The 24,646-nt window shown below is 40.0% G+C and overlaps 1 protein-coding gene across 3 annotated transcripts in view; it reads left to right on the top strand.

The window, feature by feature from the left end:
• Window positions 1-24,646, top strand: part of BLTP3A (bridge-like lipid transfer protein family member 3A) — a 75,444-nt gene that overhangs the window by 5,793 nt on the left and 45,005 nt on the right. For 2 of the 3 annotated variants that reach the window (XM_057699377.1, XM_057699376.1), the window contains exons 2-4: window positions 18,522-18,684; window positions 18,786-18,824; window positions 19,539-19,630. In XM_057699377.1, the coding sequence (XP_057555360.1) occupies window positions 18,522-18,684; window positions 18,786-18,824; window positions 19,539-19,630 (294 nt within the window). Of the gene's footprint in view, window positions 1-15,984; window positions 16,117-18,521; window positions 18,685-18,785; window positions 18,825-19,538; window positions 19,631-24,646 lie in introns of all 3 variants that reach the window. The other variant, XM_057699379.1, reaches the window with a different exon arrangement.

Here is a 24,646-nt window from a genome sequence, read left to right as displayed (position 1 = left end):
TTGCCAAACAGCTTTTCGAAGTGGCTGTACCAGTTTGCACTTCCACCAGAAATGTATGAGAGTTCTGCTTGCACTACATCTTTGCCAATACTTGATATTTTCCATCTTTTTCATTTTAGCCATTCTGGTTGTGTGCTTTGAAAATTTCTTTACTTCATCTGTGGTAAACCAGATGGCCACTTTGTTTTTGCCTCTGTCTAATTTATTATTATTATTAGTTTGGCTGCACTGGGTCTTTATTGCTGCACACAGGCTTTCTCTAGTTGCAGTGAACGGGGGCTACTCTTTGTTGCAGTGCGCAGGCTTCTCATTGTGGTGGCTTCTCTTGTTGAGGAGCATACGCTCTAGGTGCACTGGCTTCAGTAGTTGTGGCACGAGGGCTCAATAGCTGTGGCTCTAGAGCACAAGCTCAGTAGTTGTGGCACATGGGCTTAGTTGTTTTGGGTATGTGGGATCTTCCTGGACCAGAGCTTGAACCTGTGTCCCCTATATTGGCAGGAGGATTCTTACCCAGTGCACCAGCAGAGAAGCCTTACCTCTGTTTAATTTTCAAGTTCTGATTTATTTGTAAATTTTAGTCAGAAGCAAGTGTCAGAACCTTGAAAACAGAATATCTTTTTGGAGAAATGTTCAAATTGGTCAGGTTCAATGAAAATAATTAGGATAATTTGTAACCATTAACCCATAACATTTTTTTTTTGTTTTAATATTTATTTGGTTGTGCCAGGTCTTAGTTGTGGCACTGGGGCTCCTTAGTTGTGGCATGGAAACTCTTAGTTGTGGCATGCATGTGGGATCTAGTTCCCTGACCAGGGATGGAACCCAGGCCCCCAGAATTGGGAACATGGAGTCTTAACCACTGCACCACCAGGAAAGTCCCAATCCATAACTTTTTGCTTGGAGTGGGTGTGATGCTTTGTTCCCTGTCAAAATACCAGTCATGTTCCTTGAGAGAAAGGAGGGCCAATCTTTAGGCATTTGAGTTTTTGTTAAATATTTGGTCTTCAGACTACCCTGGATATAAAATAATTTCATTCTGTTCTATAAGCTTAGTACCCCATTGGCAAAGCCTTTTATCTTTACTAAAGAAACTAAAATTTGAATTGCGTAGTTTTTGTATTAGAATCTTTACACATTTCCAAGGGTGACTCTTTTTTATCATAAAGTGGTTGTCTTGTGTCTTAAAAAGTAGTATTGATAAGCAATAAAAATTTCAAAGCAGTACTCCTCATATGTATCTGAAATACAAGACTTAATGTATGGTTCACAGATAATGAAATTAGCTGCTTTGAAAAATTGATTGGGAAGCATGTTATTGTAGTAGAAAGAACCAGGACTTTGGAGTCTAAAAAGTGGCTGTATATTCTGACTCTGCTACTGGTAAGTTGGTGTTCAGCAAGTCTTTTAGCTTCTTGAAGCTTCAGTTTCCTCATCGTGAAATGGGGGGTAATAATGCATACTGTTATTTTGAGGATTAGAAATAATGTTTAAAAGTGCCTGGTACTGAAAAAGTATTCAATGAACAGTGACAACTGTTTCTACTTATTAAAGTTGCTCAAGAGAGATCACTAACAGTGCCTAACTTATCCAAATGTCTAATTCTTTAGATATTTAAGAATTATGTTTCTTAACATTTTAATATAGAGAGGTAGAGATGAATGCTCTGAATGCTTAAGGAGAGAAGGAAACAAGGCTGGTCCTGTTTATTGTTTTTTTCTTATGAAGGCATACTACAAGGTAAACTTTGACCTCAGCATAGGTGAAATGTACGTACTCGGTTGGGTCCTTAGAGGATTTATTTATCCAGAGTTTGAGAAGATAGCACAATCGTATACGGTATTTTCAGAGTGGAAAAAAAAATGAGAGATCATCTACTTACCCTCACCTCTTATAAAACCTGGTTGAATAATAATCTGTGAGTATGGCATTAATCACCGAAAAAAAAAAAGATTCTTTTTTATCACAGTTTAATTCTGTAAAACCACTGGAGTGTGACCTCCACGTGGCAGGAATTATGTACTTTGGCTGCTTTGAAAACCAGATAGTCTGAGGATGTTTTGAGTGGATGAAGTGGGTGCAGGAAAAAGTATGTGGAGTGGGAGTGCGTGGGAACCTTAGACGGGGGCAGGGGTGGGGGTGGGGAGCAGAAGGGCAAGGGAATCCAGTTTACCCAGTATCACTAAGGGCCCTTTTATCTTTGTGTGATGAAGCAAGTGCTATTGGTGCTGATTATAGATGCTAAAGAACATTTCCCAATATTTATAAGCAGTGGAATCAATCAGTCAGTCAATCAATATCTGTAGTAAAGGGAAAAACTAAAGTGTAAAAATAATGCATATTAACAATTTAGGTAAAGGGTATGTAGTTTGTACATTCTTGCCATAAAAATAAGGACTAGATGTATTATAAATTATTTGTTGGATTGATGTTTTATTTGCTCACAGCAATGATCATTTTACATGTATACTCAGTCTTTATAGTGCCTTGGATATATATATATATATAGCTTGGATATCAGCCCATCATTTAAAGAATGAGAACACTGATGGTGAGAGGTCAGTGTATTTAAATTTCTGACTTATGGAAGTGTTATGTCCTCAAAATTTATTTCTAAGTTTGAAATTTGGAGTGCATGATCTGGTAGTAGAAATTGTGTTATAAATGTTGAATAGGCTCCCAGTTAGCCCACAAAAGACATAGTATATTAATTATGTATAATATAAGCTCACTAGATGGAGATCTGGGTATTGGTTGTTAGGGAACCATTTGAAGGAGGAGGGGAGATGAAGGAGAAGAAGAAAAAGTTTTTTTCTTTCCCATTCCTTGGAATAAGATCTTTTAGATCCTTGAGATCATTGTATCTCAGCAAGGACTTATTTTTTTATTGTGATTGAGGGATGTGACCAGCATTTAATGAGTGGGCTGGAGATGCTGACGTCATGCAGTACATAGAATCCTTTCACACAGAGAAGGAGGCTTACGGTATCCCAGTTCCCGACCAGGGATTGAACCTGGGCCACGGCAGTGAAAGCCTGGAATCCTAACCACTGAGCCACCAGGGAACTCCCTGTCCTTCGTCCTTTTTGACTTCTGAATGTTTGTTAGGTGTTTATAGAGGTGAATTACCTGTTTAGATTATATAAGCCTACTTACATGTAAACACAAAGTGCAGCACAGCTTTTTTTTTTTGGCTGCTCTGCACAGCTGGTGGGATCTTAGTCCACCGGGAATCAAACCTGTGACCTCTGCAGTGGAATCTCGGAGTCCTAACCACCCGGGAATTCCCTGCACAGCTTTAAACTACAGTGAATGTTCCAGGACTGCAACTACCGTGGGAAGATTGTTTTGAATGTTATTGTAGAAAATGTCACTCCTGGCAGTGCCACTCGTAGAGTTGAGTCTGTTAGGGTTGAGAACCACTGACTTAGATCGAAATCTGAAACAGCCGAAGTTTACTCTTGATATACTCTCTCTTCTCTCCTTTATGTCTCTTTCACACCTCCTAAGCCCCTCTTCTCATGCACCCATTGCCCCAGTCCTCTGTTACCATATCCCCCTACCCCCAGGCCTATATGCTCTGATCCCCTTACTTTCTCATCAAAATTCCCTATTTTTCAGGATATATGATTTCAGCTAAGTCAAGGGGAGGAATAAAGAACATATGTGGGAGCAGGAATGCTATTCTGACTGGACCAACTCTAATTCATAATATGTCCTACAGGGTCAGCTTCCCTAAGCTACTTTTATTTTCATAGCTCCTCAATCTACAGATAGTCTGGAAGCTCCAAGTTTGTTTTTTATTTTCCCAAAATGGTTTCTGTTGCAATGGCAGTGAGGGTGGGGCAGGGGTCTGGGCAGCAGGACTCTGGGCAGTGGTATGTATGAGTCATTTGAAAGTTGGGGAGTTCTGAAATGTAGACAATCCAGTTGAGGGATGGGCTAAGTTCATTCAAGCTGACTTCCTCTCGCCATCTGGTGTAGTGCTTTCCCAGGCAGAGCTGAAAATATGCATTTCTCTTTTCTAAGAGAAATCTGTTTTTCTTTCTCTTTCTTGCTTCTCTCTCTCTCTCTCTGTCTCTTTTTTTGAAATCTATGCTTTTTAACCTGTGTGAGAGAAGGGGCTGCAGTGTTCAGGAACTCATTTCATTTGAGGAAATGTCTTGACAGAGGTTGATATGAAGTTTGAAGCCTGGCAGTGTAGCGGGGGTTATCCTTCTGCTGGACTCAGCAGAGCCTCGCCCTCTCCCTTTCTTCCAAGTGGAGTTGTGCTGGCTCCTTAGTCCTCAGAGCCCACCAGAGAGGTTCCTAAGCCTCTTTGAGGAAGATTTGCTGCAAGAAGGTTGGATAGTCAGCTGCAGGTGGTGTCTCAGCCATTCTCAGATATGGAGTCTGGCCTTCCCCTCAGCTAGCCCCAGGCCCTGGACTGTCTTTGAGGACTCTGATTCTGAGACCATTTATTCATTAATTCTTTCCAGAAACTTTTATTGACCAGCTGCATTGTATGCCAACCAGGAAATCAAAGAGAAATGAGACAGAGTTCCTGCTCAGGGACTTAACTGCCTATACAGAAAAACAGGCCTGTAAACGATAATCCCAGTAAAGCATTCAGAAGTATCCATGGAACCAGTGGGGAACAAGACAGTCAGGGGCAGAAAGGTGATGCCAAGTGGAGGTTGCTGCATGAGCAGTGGTACTGAGCTGAGAAGCAGCAGGTACATATAGAAGATGGCATGTGGTTCTGCATCATTGGAATGTGGGGTTAAGGGTGGAACACAGCTAGAAATGATATTGGGAGGATAGAGCCTAGGTCGTAGAGGCCTGAATACCATGCCAAGGCATCTGGATAAGGCTCAGCTTGTTCTTTTTTGCCGTTCACCTGGGTCCAAGGCAACTGGAGCTTGTCCAGACTTCTCCACCTCTATTGACTTTGTTTAAAGTCAGAGAGATGGTTAGGTGTAGGCAAGGCTGTAAGTTCTTGAGCCAGACTGCCTGATCTTGAATCCAGCTCACTAGCTCTGTGATCTTGGGTAAGTTATTTAAACCTTCTATGCTTAGGTTTCCTCATCTATAAATTGGAGACAGTGGTTGTCTTTTATATCATGGGGTCACTGAGAGAGATAAATTAATTAAAAATGTATAAGAAAATGCTTAGGACAGTGCCTGGAATAGAGCAAGCAGTTAAATGTTAGCTATTACTTTAAAAATAATTTTTGTTCCCAGAGAAGTATCTTCTTTCTTTTTCATCTTTCTGATATTATTGTTTATCATAAAATCTTTTATTTTTTATTTTTATTTTAAATTATTTATTTATTTATTGTCTGCATTGGGTCTTCGTTGCTGTGTGTGGGCTTTCTCTAGTTGTGGTGAGTGGGGGCTATTCTTCTTTGTGGTGCACTGGGCTTCTCATTGCGGTGGCTTCTCTTGTGGAGCATGGGCTCTAGGTGTACAGGCTTCAGTAGTTGTGGCATGTGGGCTCAATAGTTGTGGCTCACGGGTTCTAGAGTGCAGGCTAAGTATTTGTGGCACATGGGCTTAAGTTGCTCCAGGGCATGCGGGATCTTCCTGGACCAGGGATCAAACCTGTTCCCCCTGCACTGGCAGGTGGATTCTTAACCACTGTGCCACCAGGGAAGTCCCATAAAAACTTTTAGTTAGAGCTTTTAGAATATACTTAATCTCTCTCTTTCTCTTCTTTTAAAAAACCTTGCACTTTCTAATTATCACATATGGAAAGGGTGTGCCTTCTAACCTCAGCTTCACAGCTTATATTTATTTCTCTGTTTACAGATGATACTCTTAAACCTATTTTAACATGTCTGGATAATCAGACATATTATAGTTGATTTCCAATGTGTGAAAGAATGCCCCTTAGTTCATTCCACTTATTTGGCAATTATTGTTTATTTGCTTATTATTATCAGTAAACATTAATTGAACATCTTTTTCCTGGACTTTGTGTTAGAGATCTAAATCACACAGTTCTAGCTCTTGAGGAGCTTATATTCTCCTTAGAGACCTTCATTTTTATTTTAAACTCTTCATTGTATCTTCCACAGCTACTTTATATGGTTTGAACCTACTAACTCATAGTTGAATGTGCTGCTGTCTTAGATAATTTGTTCATTAAATGATCTCTGTAGGGGAAACTACTCAAAGGTTTGACAGGGCTTTTCTTTCTCCATCAGATATGAAAGAACTCATTTTGAGCAATCTATGCCTCTTAAAATAAACATATGTGTTGGTCATAATTAGGGCCAGTTCTGCTAAAAAATTAAGGACAACCTCAGTGTATGGTATAATTTTCCATTTTCCTCAGTTTCCTCCTTGGGCAGTTTTCAAAACTCAGGTAATCTGCCTGCTATACTTCTCTAACTAGATGTTTAAGGCCGTGCCACAAATATCTCATTCAATAGCGAATAACCAACAATGCCTGTTAGAGGAGTAGGCCTTCTTTTTCTGAGCATTAGCAAGTACACTTTCACTTTGGTTAAACCAAGAGCCTGTGTATAAGTTTTTTGTTTAATTAATTAATTAATTGGCTGTGTTGGGTCTTCATTGCTGCGCACAGGCTTTTTCTAGTTGTGGCTAGAGGGGGCTGCTCTTCGTTGTGGTACATGGGCTTCTCATTGCAGTGGCTTCTCTTGTTGTAAAGCACAGACTCTAGATGCGCAGACTTCAGTAGTTGTGGCACACGGGCTCAATAGTTGTGGCTCATGGGCTCTAGAGCACAGGCTCAGTAGTTGTGTCTTACGGGCCTAGTTGTTCCACGGCATGTGGGATCTTCTCAGACCAGGGATCAAACCTGTGTCCCCTGCATTGGCAGGTGGATTTTTTAAAATTAATTAATTAAGTAGTTAATTAATTTATTGGTTGTATTGGGTCTTTGTTGCTGCACATGGGCTTTCTCTAGTTGTGGTGAGTGGGGGCTACTCTTTGTTGCAGTGCGTGGGCTTCTCATGCGGTGGCTTCTCTTGCTGCAGAGCATGGGCTCTAGGCACGTGGGCTTCAGTAGTTGTGGCACGTGGGCTCAATAGTTGTGGCTCATGGGCTCTAGAACACAGGCTTAGTAGTTGTGGCACATGGGCCTAGTTGCTCCGTGGCATGTGGGATCTTCCTGGCCCAGGAATTGAAACCTGTGTCCCCTCCATTGGCAGGTGGATTCTTAACCACTGTGTTACCAGGGAAGTCCCTGTATAAGTTTTAAAATTAGAAATACAATATTCAGATTTAATTAATTCTTACTGTTGATGTAAGTTTGAGTATTGTCATGACATGGAAGTAAAAGAAATTAAAGGAAATATGTTAGGATGACAAATGTTTCTAACAAAGTGAGACATGCCAAGACTTGGGTCATGAGGTGTAATATCTTCAAGACCAGTGTAGGGGAAAGAATCTGGGATCCAGTCGCTATGGGAACTGAATGGTTAAAGAATTAAGAGAGGGCAGAGGGCAGCTCTCTCTAAGTTATAGTTGATGAGGAGCCCCTCATCTTAGTCCTAATTCCAGAATGATCAATAAAAGGCTATGTAGAGAAGACAATGGATAAGAAATTGCAGCCATATACCAGGTGGTGGTCAAATATGTCAACAGTCAGTTAGATGAGGAGTCGATAGGTCACATGCCTTACTTACCTGCCTGGACCGTTGCTAGTGGGCCAAACTACAAGTATTCAATTCTAGAAGAGGACTAGCTGAAACCAGAGAGGGTATTAGTGTTTCAGCTAAACAGACTAGCAAGGCTTCAGGCTTAGAGGAGGGAATTAGAATGTTCATCAGGACTATTGTTAAGAATTAAGGGAAGAGAACCTGTCTTGAATCTCCAGAATATTGGGTGGCTTAATACTAGGATGGGGAGTAGGGTAAATAGTAGTGCTTCAGATTACCAAGCTAACATGGGTATGGGGAAATTTGTACAGTTGGTTATAACTGTTTAGAGTGTGAATCAGTATCATGTCTGCGATGGGAAATTTGGCAATATCTGTCAGAATGTAAAATGTGCAGTTCCACTTCTATGAATTCATCCTACAGAAGGAATCAAACAAGTGAGAAAAACCTACAAGGCTATTTAGTGAAATGAATGTAAAAGAGAAATCAGTAGGGATTTTATTAAATAAATTATAGTGCATCTATACAGAGGTATCATTTATAGATAACTCTCCAATTATTAAAAAATCATTAAAAAATTTGACAGTATAAGATGCCCAAGATATTCACTGAAGAAAAAAGCAAGTTTTAGTAGAATATATATGGAATAATTGTCTATCTACATATGTAATTACTGTCTACCTACATATGTAATTACTTCTATATAGTGGAAGCTGTCATTTTCTCTTTATACCTTTTTATATTGCTTTACAGTTTTATGATAAGTACTTCACCAGCAGACCAAGAAGATGACCTATCTATTACCCTTTAACGCCCTGCTCTGAGAGGGTGCATTTGTGCATATCTAGTCATATGTATTTTTGGTAACTCACATCATGGTTGCCTCTTGGGGAGAATATAATGAGAGCTAGTAGAAAAGGTTCTACCTCTAATAATATAGGAGTATCTTATATTGACCTAACCCTTCCTCATGTAACAGTTATGGACTCTGGGTAGTATGTAAAAAGCAACTACTCGAAGACTTTGAAAAGTGACGAAATGAGGCAGAAACTGACAGGGAACTTGAAAGATGGGAACTGCACTGGGTAAGATTCTCACTTATATGGCTTTTTGCCTGAGGACACTCCCCAGTTTGCATGGTGGATGATGGCTAGCGCTCAAGCAAAAGTCTGCAGTCTTACTAGCTTGGGGAGTCAGAAAATGGAGTTCAGGGCTATAAGAGGGGCTGGAAAATGAGGGAGTAAACTGAGAAAGAAGGGAACAACAGAAGGGGAAGCCCTAAAACCTGCTTTAATCCTTGACGTGCATGGGGGAAGACTCCGTGGAGCCTGGCAAAGGCAGTAGTTGAAAGCTGAAAGAATTTAGCCGAGTTTCAGCTTTTGTCTACTACAGGGAAGACAGAGTTTGGAGTATGAATCTAGCTGAGTTAATTGCCCACAGAACAAAATTCTTCAGGGACAGGTAGACAGAATCCAGAATCTCAGTACTGTCCAGTATACAATAATAAATGACTAGATGTGTAATAAAGGAAAATGTGACTCATTGTCCAGAGAATGGCAGTCAATAGAAACCCCACGATGACTCAGATGTTGGAATTATCAGACAAGGACTTTAAAGCAAACTTGGTGGTAATAAATGAACAAATGGAGAAACTAAGCAGAGAAATGGAAAGTATAAAAAGAACCAAACATAAAATCTAGAATTTAAAAGTACAGTGTGTGAAATGAAAAATTTATTGGACTTGCTCAGCAGCAGGTTGGAGATGTCTAAAGAAAGAGTCAGTGAACTTGAAAATAAAGCAATAGGAATTATCTACTCGGAAGAACAGAAAAGATTGAAAAACAAAAACAGAGCCTCATTCACTATGGAACAATATTAAAATATGCATCATTGGAGTCCTAGACGGAAAGGAGAGAGAATAAGATACCTGGCAGATTGTACTTTCTGAAGATGCTGCAGCCATATCTGTCACCTTACATGTTTTTCTCTTGGCCTCAGTGGCTTACTTGTAACCAACTGAATGGGGGTGGAAGGTGGCATCCAAGCTACATGGGGCAACTACATGTAGGTATGCAGTCAACAGTCCTGGCTGAGTGCAGCCTTTGAGGCATTCCAGCTCAAGGTCCATCCATGTGAATGAAGAGGCCTCTAGATGATCCCAGCTCCCAGAATTCATCTGTTCCCAGGTGAGGCCCTAGATATCATAAATCAGAGAAAAGCAATCCTAGTTATCCCTTGAATGGATTTCTAGTGAACAGAATATGTGAGCTTAATAAAATGCTTACTGTTTTGTGGCACTAGGAGTGATTTGTTTTATCTATTGCAAATAGATAAAAAATAGACAAAAAATTTTTGAAGAAATAATGGCTGACAACTAAATAATAAAAAAAACAAGTAATCAATTTAAAAATGGGCAGAGTTATCTGAGTAATCATTTCTTCAAGAAGATACACAAATGGCCACAAATACGTGGAAAGATATTCAACATCATGAGACCATCAAGGAAATGCAAATCAAAACCACAGTGGCTACTAGGAAGGCTATAATAAAAAGGACGTAATAACAAGTGATGGTGAGGATGTGGAGAAATTAGAACTCTCAAATACTGCTGGTAGGATTGCAAAGTGGTGCAACCACTTTGGAAAACAATCACGCAGTTCCTCAAAAAGTAGGACAGTTACCATTTGACCCAGCAATTCTACTCCTAAATGTACATCTAATAGAAATAAAATCATAAGTCCATAAAAAAACTTGTACTTGCATTTTCTTTTCTTTCCTTTCCTTTCCTTTCCTTTTTTTTTTTAATATTTATTTCTTTATTTGGCTACACGGGGTCTTAGTTGTGGCACGTGGGATCTTTAATTGCAGCACGCAGGATCTTAAGTTGAGGCATGCAAACTCTTAGTTGAGGTATGTGGCCTCTAGTTCTCTGACCAGGGATCGAACCTGGGCCCCTGCATTGGGAGCACAGAGTCTTAGACACTGGCCACCACGGAAGCCCTGTACTTGCATTTTCATAGTATCATTATTCATAATACTCTCTAAGTGGAAGTAACCCAAATGTCTATCAACTGATGAATGGATAAACAAAATGTGATATGTTCATACAATGGAATATTCTTGGCTATGAAAAAGAATGGAGTGCTAATTCATGTTACAACATAGATAAACTTTGAAAAGCAATATGCTAAGTGAAAGAGGCTAGTCACAAGAGACCACATATTATATAATTCCACTTATATTAAATATCCAGAATAGGCAAATCTATAGAGACAGAAAATAGAGTGACAGTTGTCTAGCTTTGGGAGGGGTGGGGAGATAGGGGGTGCTAGCTGCAGGGTATGTTTTTTTTTCTTGAGGGAGGTCGTGAAAATGTTCTAAAATTGATTAGCTTATGGTTGTACAACTATGTGAATATACTAAAAAATTGTGCTTTTTAAATGGATGTATATATGGTAAGAATGATATTTCAAAAGAGCTTGTTATAGAGAGAGAGTGGGAGAAGTAATGTCTAAAAATGTTCAAGTTTGGTGAGAAATAGATTTATTGAATCCAAGAAGCTAAGTGAACCCTAAGCAGGATAGATCCAAAGAAAACCATCCCAGGCACGTCACAGTTACATTGCTGAAAACTAAAGATAAAGAGAAAAACTTGAAAGCAGCCAGAGAAAAATGCCTCATCACAGAAAGGAGAACATTGATATAAATTAATGGCTGACTTCTCATCAGTAACAAAAGAGGCAAGAAGATAATGGGATGATATCTTTAAAATGCTTACAGAAAGAAACTCAACCTACAATTCCATATCCAGCTAAAATGTCTTTTAAAAATGGAAGGTGAACAAAAGATATTTTTAGACAAATGAAAAACTGAGAGAACTCTAGCAGAACTACAGGAGATATTGAAAGAAGTTCTTCAAGTCGAAGAGAAATGACATCAGGTGAAAGAATGATGAACAGTGGAAATGTAGATATAAAAGATAATACATTTTTTCTTCTCTTAATTTCTTTAAAAGATGAGATTATTTAATACTATTTTGTGGTCTGTAACATATAGAGGTACTATATATGACAACAAGAGAAGGGCAGTAAATATAATGGAAGAGCTTCAATATAGATGAAACAAAAATAGGATTAAAATGAGAAAAGGGCAAATCCAAAATCATAGTTGGACATTTTAAATTAAACCCAATATTGCAAACAACAAAAATCTAGATTGAAAGAGAATTTTCTTCTAAGAAAGGCATGCATCTGTTTTTATAGTAAAGCCTATCAGGGCAAACCTCTAAGATTGAATGGCATATTCCAGAAGATTATCAGGTTGGAATAATGTTCGCTGCTTTAGCGATTGAGATGAATTGTTTAGATAATTTGGGTGTCCTGTGTCTAAATCAGTCACTTCAGCATTGTGTTATGTCTTTGCTTAAAGGCTTTGCTAAAAGCCTGTGGTATGGCTGAGCAGTGAAAATACTCTGATGTGGATTTGGGTAGGAGGCTTAGAAGCCAAGGCCTGGGCTGTGACCACCTTAGTGGAAAAAACAGTGAAGGAAGCAAGGTGTACTTGTGGACATTTTAACCTCTCCTGTGAGGGTTCAGTTTCTATTGCGCTGAAGTGGACTGATTATTACAACTTATTGACCCTATTACTAACCAGAAAGATATTGAATTACAGGGTGCAGGATAGTGGGAGAGTCAAATGAATGCTGGGTTGTCATATTTCTGCCATTTACTTAGTCCCAGCTTTACCATTGGCTAGCTGTGACTCTTGGGCAAATCATTTAACTTTCTGGCCACTTGCAAATTATAGGTTTGGACTAGGTGATTATTTAAGATCCCTTCTAGTTCTGAAATTCTGTGACTCTGCAAATCTAAGAATTCTCACTTCCCATCATTGTGGTACATTTAAAGATGTCTGAGAGCCTTTCTCTGTTGTTTCTTTGGCAGATTGCAATCCTCTGGCAGAAATGAAACCTGATCAAAATCTGTTTTTCCATCTTGATTTCATCTTAGCTTCTATGCTCTGTTAACAGTAACAGATGGCCAGAAAATGTTTTCCCACATTTTTGAAGTGGAATAAATAGCAGGCTTCCATTAGCCTTTTCAGCCACCCTTGGACTCAGTGATATCATCCTCAATTAGGAGCACAAATGCTGAATGAAATTTGTGCCAGGGATTGTTGGATGGTTTCAGATTAGATCTCAGATCAGTGGTTTCTTTGGTTGAGCAGACCTCCACAAACTGCCGCCACAACAACTGGCCCCATGGGTCACCTTTTTACCTATTCTTTGTTATTATGATAAAATGCAGACAAAATCTTACTCCATTTTTGAGAAGCTGGTAAGGTAATATCCATTTTTTTTGTCGACTCCTAAAAGTAAATTGATAAATTAAAAAGCAAATCTATGTTATGTCATTATTATTATTATGGGAGAACAGCCCATGGTGGTCCAGCAGGCCTGCCTGTACTGTCAGCAGTCCTTAAAGCATAACTAAACAACTCTTAGTTGTTTTGTGTGTTCAGTTTTTGATGATTACTTACTTGCATATTTGATCATAGAGCTGATGGCACAGTAACCTCTGTGGTCTCTTGTCAGTATCTTGGTAGAGACTGGGCATTACTGCTGGAATGGTGGTGACTTAGCCCTGGGCTTAATAAAGATATTATTAATCTGATTGGTTTGGTGAAGTGCAGAAAGTTTTTTTGTTTTTTTGTTTTTTTTTTAATTTTTTTTAAATAAATTTATTTTATTGGCTGTGTTGGTTTTTTTTTTTTTTTTTTTTTTTTTTGCTGTGCGTGTGCTTTGTTTAGTTGCGTTGAGTGGGGGCTACTCTTCGTTGTGGTATGTGGACTCCTCATTGGCATGGCTTCTCTTGTTGCGGAGCACGGGCTCTAGGCGCGTGGGCTTCAGTAGCTGCAGCACATGGGCTCAATAGTTGTGGCTCACGGGCTCTAAAGCGCAGGCTCAATAGTTGTGACGCATGGGCTTCGTTGCTCCACGGCATGTGGGATCTTCCTGGAGCAGGGATTGAACCCGCATCCCCTGCATTGGCAGGCGGATTCTTAACCACTCTGCCACCTAGGAAACCCTTGTTTTTTTAATTTTTAAAATTTTTATTTTTTGGCTGCGTTGGGTCTTTGTTGCTGCACGCGGGCTTTCTCTCTAGTTGTGGCGAGTGGGCTTCTCATTGCGGTGACTCCGCTTGTTGTGGAGCACAGGCTCTAGGCGTGTGGTCTTCAGTAGTTGCAACACGCGGGCTCAGTAGTTGTGGCACGAAAGCCCTAGTGTGCTCTGGCTTTAGTAGTTGTGGTGTGTGGGCTCAGTAGCTGTGGTGCGAGGGCTCTAGAGCACAGGCTTAGTAGTTGTGGCACATGGCTTAGTTGCTCTGTGGCATGTGGGATCTTCCCAGACCAGGGCTTGAGCCTGTGTCCCCTGCATTGGCAGGAAGATTCTCAACCACTGCACCACCAGGGAAGTCCCAGAAAGGCTTTTGATGGGTTACGCTATACCTTTACCCCCAAACAGATTTATTATTCTTGTACAGGTTAAGCAGTCCATGGTAGGTTGTAAAAAGGGAAAAGATGTCCTCCAGGCATTTCTGAGTCAGCTTGTAAATTCATTCTGTGCCAGATGTTTTGGAGGGACACATTACTAAGTGAAGATGTTAGCAGAAATAAGACAGTCCAGTGAGCAGATCTGGGTTCATGCTCTGCCTCTTCCTGCCCTGTCACCTTGGGCAAATGACTTCACATCTGAGCCTCACGTTCTTCCTCTTTAAAATGGGGATAATGATGCCTACCTCATATGGGGTATTGTGAAGACTAATTGAGATAATGTGTTGAAGTTCCTTTTAAGTGCCTGGTACAAAGGAAAATGTTGTCATACTTTTTTATTTTTTTAAGCTGAAAAAAATGAAAAATGACATTTATTGTATATGGAGCTGTACGTAGAGTTAGATTTTGCATAGAACACAATATAGAAGTTAGATGTATGGTACCTATTTAATATAGTCACTCTGAGGATGTCAGTGCTAATAAGCAGTGTAACTTATTCTAGACTGTGTTTCATTTTATCTGAAGTATGTTTCTCTTTTTTTCAGAGAGAAAGTGAAATAGTCCCTATCACCTTCTATTCTGGAAAATAGCTTTTTATCAGAAGGAGAAGTAGTTTATCTTGGTGATTCTCAGCCTTTTCTCCCTGTTCCCGCATAGTTTCTGACAACGGCTCACTCCTACCGTGATTCTCAGCTGTGGTGGGGAGGTGGGATCTTCTCAGAACCTGTGCAGAGGAGAGAGGAGACATACAGTCCTAAAAACTACTTTTATGTCTTCAAAAATTATTATCTTTAAGACTAATTCTTCTGAAGGATGCCCTGCCCCCATTTCTAAGCTGAGGTGGCTTCCCTGAATATTTAAGAGTAAAGGAAAGGTTGCTGGGAGGAAATAATTGTAATCTTATTTTAAATACAAAAGGGGCTTGAAAAAGAAAGCCTACTGGTACCTAGTGATTACAAATGTTGAGTTCTGTTTTCTGCTTTCCTTTCCTTCCTTCAGGACTGTGTGTCCTTCAGATTCCTCAGGGGTGTGCACTGTATCTTCCTTTACTTTCAGCTTTTATTGTTTTACGTAGGGCAAGTGTTTAAGGTGTTATTTTTTTCTCTTTCACACCCAGTCCTGTTTCCTTGTAGGTGGCCCTTCTTTACAGGAAAAGAAGAATTCTCTTTCCCTCCGTGGCAAGTTAGTTTTCAGAAAATAGGAGCCATTATAGAAAACTTGTTTTTTTTTTGGTTCAGAGAATAAAATTGATTCATACTCAGTAAATGTTGGTTAATTTTTTTTATGAATTAAAATCAGTAAAAGTATGTGTAAGGGCCTGGGATTTTGTGTTACCTTATTTAGAAGCTAACAGCCTGCTGTAGTTCGTGGTTGCTGGCAGAGCACAAGACTCCTGGGTCAGAGACAAGGACTATTTACTCACGACCCAGCAAGCAGCGTAAACACAGGTTTGCACTAGTTACCTTGCCCCCACAGGTCCGGCGGGAGTGGTGTGAATCCATCCCAGATGGATGCCTGTACATGTGTTGTAGCAGTGGAACACTGAGCTTGGGGAATCCATTGCTTTTATAGTATGTGGTACACAAGCCTGCTCTTTGTCCTGAAGGGGGACATTACTTCATCCCTCAAAACTGCTCTTTGCAAACACAGTCCTGAGAAGTGACCTGGGTAAGGAGCAGTCAGGATCACGTGTTTTGTGGTTTTCTTACCCAGCAAGATGTGTAGGAGTGTGAGAGACCCATGGAGGAGTAGCTCTCCCAACAGTAAGTATACACAATAGATCACTGATAGAAATCTTAGGTAGTTATTGTGAACTATTCTCCATGCAGAAAGGTATGGAGAGTAAGATCATCAACACCCATACAGTCCCCTCCCAACTTGAGAAATAAGCATCGTCCACACAGGTGATGCTTGCTGGATGTGGACCACCCCCCCACCCCCACCCCCTGCTCGTCCCACAGGTAAGCACTTTCCTGAACTTGTTGTTATCATGCCAGTGCACGTCTATGTATCTCTTAATATCATGCAGTACTGTATGTTTATAAACTTCTAAAAAATTTTTTACTATCATTTAAGAAATTGTTACAGAGACCTTTTATGTAGTATTGGCTTGGCTGAAAAGTTTGTTCGGGTTTTACCTACGTGTACGAAAATCCTGAACAGCCTTTTTGGCCAACCCAATACTGTGTTAGCCACTGTAGAGGAAAATTGTAAAGATAAAACTCTTGCCTGTAGCTTAGGAAAAGGAAAGGATATGTTGAATAAAAAAAAGTTGATAAACAACGTACAACTCTAAAGTCGACTATTAGCATTTAATATATTTAAGGGCTGAGTATAGTTATGGATGGAGGGAGAAATAGAATTCATTATTGGGGTAGAAAATAGTGACTATGAGAGGCAACAACAGTGAGAACTTATTCAGGTGAGCTTCATTTAGACAACTTGTCATACAGGAGAGGGGGTTATGCTGTGAGGAGCTGGCCTTAGGTTGATCCAGCCAAAAAGATGAGAAAAGGGAGCTGGGAGTAATCAGTCAGCAGGGCAGTTAGCTACGAGGTACGTAGGCCCAGCATTCTGTCAGGTAACCATTTTATTAGGAGGGTTGGCTGAGACTAAGCCCCTGACCTCAAAGGGCTTAGCATCTAATTGCACAGTGGCGGTTACACATGGGAAAATTAGAGAACACCCTAAGACTGTCTCTAATTGTGACCTAAATGTGTGTTACAGATTCCAGGGATGTAGAAAGTACGAGTTTAATGTGAGTTGAAGCAGTTAGGGAAAGAAAGCCTCAGTGAGAAGTCTGGAGTTGGGCCTTGAACGGCAAATCATGGTGATGGTGCTCCAGAAAAAGGAGTGGGTGGCAAGAGCACATGAGCAAGGACTGGAGACAGTGACTGTGGAACAGTGAAAGGATGGGCCTGTGTGAATAGTTTATGTCCAAGCCCCTTGACCTGTAGAGTTTCCCCATGGCCTGGGTTTTGCTGATTGCACACTCATGGTACAGTTCAGTAGTTTTCCTCTGTTATTTCCTGCAAATTAGCAGCTGGACCCAGTAGCGTGATGAGATTCAGGTTCAGTCCCTTTGGCAAGGCTATAAGTGGTTGTTTTTTTTGTCACATCAGTAAAGGTAGGTGTAAGGGTCTGGGGTTTCACTTTACCCTACTTAACAAGCCAGTAATTAATCTGTTACTGTTTTATATTCTAACCTCATAGAGCTCCCTCTTCTGTTGTTTCAAGTAGTGTTTAAAAGTATAATGGCTTGCTTTCTGAGATGTCCTGGTCTATAACTCCCAGCCCCCCTTTCCCCATGTTTATTTGGACCTTCTCTTTGCTTCATTTCTGTCTTGCTCAATTTGGATTCCTCTCCCAGCAGTACCCTGTCCTAGGAGGGAGCCTTGCTTAGTTCCATGAGTTTATGGGGTTAGATTGCTTCAGCTCCTTTGGGCCCCTTGCCCAAAACCCCTCCAGTTTCAGTTGCTGTTCTCAAATTGGCCCACGTTGCTTTTCATTGAGTAATTGGTTATCTTGGGGTTCTGTTCTCTGATCTGTCTGATGCCCTATTGTTTTCCTCTGTGTTGATCTGCACAGCTGTTTTTAGCGTTCATGTATTGTGGCTATTACAATGTCTCCCCCCCTCCCCCGCCACCTGCTCGTGTATGGGGGTTTATGAAGATGCTTTATCTTCTAGTTTTGTTTTAAATGTTATCCATGGGCTTTTTAGTTACTATCTAGTTCTGATTTTATATGGGGATTCAGATATATCAAAAGGCCGTATTGCCACTGCTATAGCCATTTCTCCAGAATTCCCATCATAGGTTCTTGAGTAGAAGGATGACACAGTCATGACAGAATGAAATGCCTCACCTAACATCTTACATGGCATACAGACAGTGTGTATCATCAGTCCACATTTGTTCATTTATTTGTTATTTATTGGCTGCATTAGGTCTTCGTTGCTGCGCACGGACTTTCTCTAGATGTGGCAAGTGGGGGCTACTCTTTGATGCGGGGTGTGGACTTCTCATTGTGGTTCTCATTGTGGCTTCTCTTGTTGCAGAGCATGGGCTCTAGGCACGCAGGCTTCAGTAGTTATGGCATGTGGGCTCAGTAGTTGTGGCTTGTGGGCTCTAGAGCGCAGGCTCCGTAGTTGTGGTGCACAGGCTTAGTTGTTCCGTGGCATGTGGGATCTTCCCAGACCAGGGACCCCAGAATTGGCAGGCAGATTCTTAACCACTGTGTGACCAGGGAAGTCCCCACATTTGTTCTTGAACTTTCTCTTTTCTCCAAATTGAGAAGTGTTATTTGCTGTAATGCCCATTGGCAGATTTCCATGGAAATAATAGCTTCTTGTCATCACTTTTTTCAGGTTCACTAAGAATCTTTCCCCAGACAAAATCAATTTGAGCACCCTGAAAGGGGAGGGTCAGCTGACCAACCTGGAGCTGGATGAAGAGGTTCTGCAGAATGTGCTGGAGCTTCCCACCTGGTTAGCCATCACTCGGGTCTACTGCAACAGGGCCTCAATCCGGGTGAGAACGGGGGTCAGAGTGCTGCTGCTCTCTTTGGCCAGCAAGCCTGCCTTCTTGAGGGGTGACTCCCACAGCCCTGACTCTTTGCTTTCCTCTTTCAGATCCAGTGGACAAAGTTGAAGACACACCCAATTTGCTTGGTAATGGCCTTTCTTGATTACAAGTAATAAAATGGGGATGGCTGGGGTAAGGTTTAAAAGGTCTGACAGAAGATGGGGAGGAATCCTGATGGACTGTCCCTTTTGGAAGTGTGGGTTCTTCTGTCTGGCTTGTGAGCTTCTCTGTGATACTGAATGACTATTGTCTGGGCTTTTTCTGGAACTGCTGTGCACTATAGCAACTAGTACTGAGACACAAGACCCTGGAGTCCTGAGTTGGTTTTGTTTTGTTTTGGTTTTTGTTTTTTTGTAACAAGTTTTGCTGCCTAGGTTGTACCTTTACATTTCCTTTGGATTCCTGACAGAGGAAAAATTAGAAGTTTAGTTCATGTTGACTATTGGGTGATTATCAGCTGAAAGCCCTTCACGAACTGATTGATACATATCTTTACCCCAAAGACAGGAATCCCCAGAAATAGTAGTATCTCAGTAACTTGGATTTATGTTTTCATTTTCTGCTGTGAGCTAATCCCATGCTTGTCATGGAGTTATGCTGCTAATGGAAATGGAAGGGGGAAGATGAGACTGCTTTTCGTATTTTAGTTTGTTCTTTCATTCATTCGACAAACATTTATTATCTGCCCACTGTGGGCATAGCACTCGACTAGGTACAGGGAGCACAGAGATGGAGAAGACACAGTCTGTGCTGTGTGGGGTTTTGTGCAGATGCTTAGCTCTCTGTGGCTTTTATTGCAGTGTCTGGATAAGGTAGAGGTGGAGATGAAGACATGTGAGGAGCCTCGGCCTCCCAATGGACAGTCTCCCATTGCTCTCGCTTCAGGACAGAGGTTAGTTGTTTCGGATCTTATTATTTCCAGCGTATTAACTGGTGCAGATAACCTTGTAATTAAAAAATAAAAACTTTTTATTATAGAAAATTTCAAACATACACTAAAGTGGAGAGAATAGTGTACTGCACCCTGACGCACCCAAGATCTAACTTTCACAATTATCAACATTTTACTGTTCTTTTTCTACCTTTCCTCTGCCACTTTGTGTGTGTACACTGTTGTACTTGAAAGCAAATCCCAGATGCCATATGATTCTACCTATAAATACTTCTGTATTGTGTGTCTTTAACAGACAAGTATTAAGAAGAAAGAAAACCCCCCACAATACTATTATCACAATTAATAGAATTAATAGGGATTCCTTAATATCATCTAATACTTATTGCATATTCAGTTTTCCCAATTTGTCTCTAAAATTTTTTTTTATAACTCATTGTGGCTCCAAAGAGCTCCACACCTTATGTTTGGGGTTATGCCTTTTAAAGCTCTTTAATTCTAAACAGTCCCCCACCCCACACTTTTTTTTTTAAAGATTTATTATTTATATATTTATTTATGGCTGCATTGGGTCTTTGGTGCTGCGCCTGGGCTTTCTCTAGTTGTGGCAAGTGGAGGCATTGTGGTACGCGGACTTCTCATTGTGGTGGCTTCTCTTGTTGCAGAGCATGGGCTTGTGGCACACGGGCTTAGTTGCTCTGCAGCATGTGGGGTCTTCATGGACCAGGGATGAAACCCATGTCCCCTGCATTGGCATGCGGATTCTTAACCACTGTGCAACCAGGGAAGCACCCCCACATTTTTTATGTATCATTTATTCTTTGTAGAAACTGGATTATTTCTTCTAAAGAATTTCCCACATTTTGTATTTGGCTAATTGTGTCCTCAAGGTGTCACTTAAAATGTTTCTTGTTTAATCTGGTAGTTAGCTTTAAAGGCTTGATTTGATTCATTTGTTTGTTTTCTTGGTAAAAATACTTCATGAATGGTACTATGTATTTCCTACTGTAACATAATGGGAGGCACATAATATTCCTTGGTTAAGATTAATCAGTGGGAGACTTCCCTGGTGGTCCAGTGGGTAAGACTCTGAGCTCCCAATGCAGGGGGCCTAGGTTCGATCCCTGATAGGGGAAATAGATCCCACATACATCCTGCAATTAAAGATCCCACATACAGCAACTAAAGATCCCTCATACCACAACTAAGACTCGGTGCAGCCTAAATAAATACATAAATAAATAAAAAATATATATATATGAAAAGATTAATCAGTGGATTCAGATGATGTTGGCCTGACTTGTCCATTATGATAAGTTCCTCATCTACCTCTTACCTCATGGTTTAAGGACCATTGATAATAGTTGTCTGTAGCTCTATCATTTCATTGTAGGATGGAAAATAGAGATTTTATAATTCTTTTTTCCTATTGCATTTATTAGTTGTGATTTTTTATAAAGAACTTTCTTTACCAACTATTTGATTACCTTGAAATACAGTTTGTACAGGAATGTCAGGATAAATGCTGGATTCTTTACCTTTATTTAGCAAATTTAAGAATTATGGGTTGACACCCTAATAATCTCCAAAGAGATTTCTCTTGGGTGGGGAAGAGTGAAGGAGGCTTATCATTTCGAATCCATGTATTTCTTTACATCTTTATTAAGGTACAAATGACAGAAAATAGACGGCACATATGTAGTCTACAATTTGAAAAGTTTGGGCATATGCATACACCCATGAAACCATCAACACCATGAATATAATAACGTATCCATTACCCTGAAACATACTGTTGTTCTGCTTTGTATTCCTTCCCTTCCCTTTCCCCTTCTATCCCCAGGCATTGGCTTTCTGTCACTGTAGTTGGTTTGCATTTTCTGTAATTTCATATAAGTGAAATCACATAGTATGTACTAGTTTTTGTCTGGCTTCTTCTATTAAGCATAATTATTTTGAGATTCACCAGTGTTGTTGAGTTTATCAATAGTTCTTTCGTTTTATTACTGTGTAATATTCCTAATATTTCATTGTGTGGGTAAATCACAACTTGTTTGTTTATTCACTTTTTTTCCTTTTAAAAAGAGTTTTATTGAGATATAATTGACATATAATAAGCTGCATATATTTAAAGTGTACAATTTGATATTTTTTTATTAGTCATCTGTTTTATACAAATTAATGTATGTATGGCAATCGCAGTCTCCCAATGCATCCCACGCCAACCCCCCACTTTCCCCCTTTGGTGTCCATATGTTTGTTCTCTACATCTGTGTCTCTCTGCCTTTCAGACTGGTTGATCTGTACCATTTTTCTAGATTCCACATATATGCGTTAATATGAGGTATTTGTTTTTCTCTTTCTGACTTACTTCACTCTGTATGACAGTATCTAGGTCCATCCATGTCTCTACAAATGCCCAATTTTGTTCCTTTTTATGGCTGAGTAATATTCCATTGTATATATGTACCACATCTTCTTTATCCATTCATCTGTTGATGGACATTTAGGTTGGTTCCATGACCTGGCTATTGTAAATAGTGCTGCAGTGAACACTGGGGTACATGTGTCTTTTTGAATTATGGTTTTTTCTGTGTAGATGCCCCGTAGTGGGATTGCTGGGTCATGTGGTAATTCTATTTTTAGTTTTTTTAAGGAAACTCCATACTGTTCTCCATAGTGGCTGTGTCAATTTACATTCCCACCAACAGTGTAGGAGTGTTCCCTTTTCTCCACATCCTCTCTAGCATTTATTGTTTGTAGATTTTATGCTGATGCCCATTCTAACTGGTGTGAGGTGATACCTCATTGTAGTTTTGATTTGCATATCTCTAATAATTAGTGATGTGGAGCAGCTTTTCGTGTGTCTCGTGGCCATCTGTATTTCTTTTTTCTTTTTTTTTATAAATTTATTTATTTATTTATATCATTGGCTGTGTTGGGTCTTCGTTGCTGCACACGGGCTTTCTCTAGTTGCGGCGAGCGGGGGCTACTCTTCATTGCGGTGCGCGGGCTTCTCATTGCAATGGCCTCTTGATGCAGAGCACGGGCTCTAGGCACGTGGGCTTCAGTAGTTGTGGCACGTGGGCTCAGTAGTTGTGGCTCACAGGCTCTAGAGCGCAGGCTCAATAGTTGTGGCGCATGGGCTTAGTTGCTCTGCGGCATGTGGTATCTTCCTGGGGCAGGGATCGAACCCATTTCCCCTGCATTGGCAGGCGGATTCTTACCCACTGCGCCACCTAGGAAGTCCATCTGTATTTCTTCTTTGGAGAAATGCCTATTTAGGTTTCCACTCATTTTTTGATTGGTTTGTTTGCTGTTTATTGAGCTGCATGAACTGTTTCTATATTTTGGAGATTAATCCCTTGTCTGTTGATTCACTTGCAAATATTTTCTCCCATTCTGAGGATTGTCCTTTCATTTTGTTTATAGTTTCCTTTGCTGTTCAAAAGCTTTTAAGTTTTGTTAGGTCCCATTTGTTTATTTTTGTTTTTATTTCCATTACTCTAGGAGGTGTGTCAAAAAAGATCTTGCTGTAATTTATGTCAAAGAGTGTTCTTCCTATCTTTTGCTCTGAGAGTTTCATAGTGTTCGGCATCACATTTAGGTCTTTAATCCATTTTGAGTTTATTTTTTGTGTATGGTGTTAGGGAGTGTTCTAATTTCATTCTTTTACATGTAGCTATCCAGTTTTCTGAGCACCACTTATTGAAGAGACTGTCTTTTCTCCATTGTATATCCTTGCCTCCTTTGTCATAGATTAGTTGACCATAGGTGCATGGGTTTATCTCTGGGCTTTCTATCCTGTTCCATTGATCTATATTTCTGTGTTTGTGCCAGTACCATATTGTTTTGATTACTGTAGATTTGTAGTATAGTGTGAAGTCAGGGAGTCTGATTCCTCCAGCTCTGTTTTTTTTTTCTTCTCGAGATTGCTTTGGCTATTCGGGGTCTTTTGTGTCTCCACACAAATTTTAGGATTTTTTTATTCTAATTCTATAAAAAATGCCATTGATAATTTGATAGGGATTGCATTGAATCTGTAGGTTGCTTTGGATAGATTAGTCATTTTCACAATATTGATTCTTCCAATCCAAGAACATGGTATATCTCTCCATCTGTTTGTGTCATCTTTGATTTCTTTCATCAGTGTCTTATAGTTTTCTGAGTACAGGTCTTTTACCTCCTTAGGTAAGTTTATTCCTAGGTATTTTATTCTTTTTGTTGTAATGGTGAATGGGATTGTTTCCTTAATTTCTCTTTCTGATCTTTTGTTGTTAGTGTATAGGAATGCAAGAGATTTCTGTGCATTAATTTTGTATCCTGCAATTTTACCAAATTCATTGATTAGCTCTAGTAGTTTTCTGGTGGCAACTTTAGGATTTTCTATGTACAGTATCATGTCACCTGCAAACAGTGACAGTTCTACTTCTTCTTTTCCAGTTTGGATTCCTTTTATTTCTTTTTCTTCTCTGATTGTTGTGGCAAGGACTTCCAAAACTATGTTGAATAGTAGTGGCGAGAGTGGACATCCTTGTCTTGTTCCTAATCTTAGAGGGAATGCTTGCAGTTTTTCACCATTGAGAATGATATTTGCTATGGGTTTGTTGTATATGGCCTTTATTATGTTGAGGTAGGTTCCCTCTTTGCCCACCTTCTGGAGAGTTTTTATCATGAATGGGTGTTGAATTTTGTCAAAAGCTTTTTCTGCATCTATTGAAATGATCATATGGTTTTTATTCTTCAGTTTGTTAATATGATGTATCACATTGTTTGATTTGTGTTTATTGAAGAATCCTTGCAACCCTGGGATAAATCCCACTTGATCATGGTGTATGATCCCTTTAATATGTTGTTGGATTCTGTTTGCTAGTATTTTGTTGAGGATTTTTGCATCTAAATTCATCAGTGATATTGGTCTGTAGTTTTCTTTTTTTGTAGTATCTTTGTCTGGTTTTGGTATCAGGGTGATGGTGGCCTTGTAGAAAGAGTTTGGGAGTGTTCCTTCCTCTGCAA

Source organism: Hippopotamus amphibius, chromosome 11 (assembly GCF_030028045.1).
Source record: "Hippopotamus amphibius kiboko isolate mHipAmp2 chromosome 11, mHipAmp2.hap2, whole genome shotgun sequence".
NCBI lineage: Eukaryota > Metazoa > Chordata > Mammalia > Artiodactyla > Hippopotamidae > Hippopotamus > Hippopotamus amphibius.
Note: the sequence above shows the minus strand (reverse complement) of the source record. Positions and strands in the feature narration are given on the sequence as shown.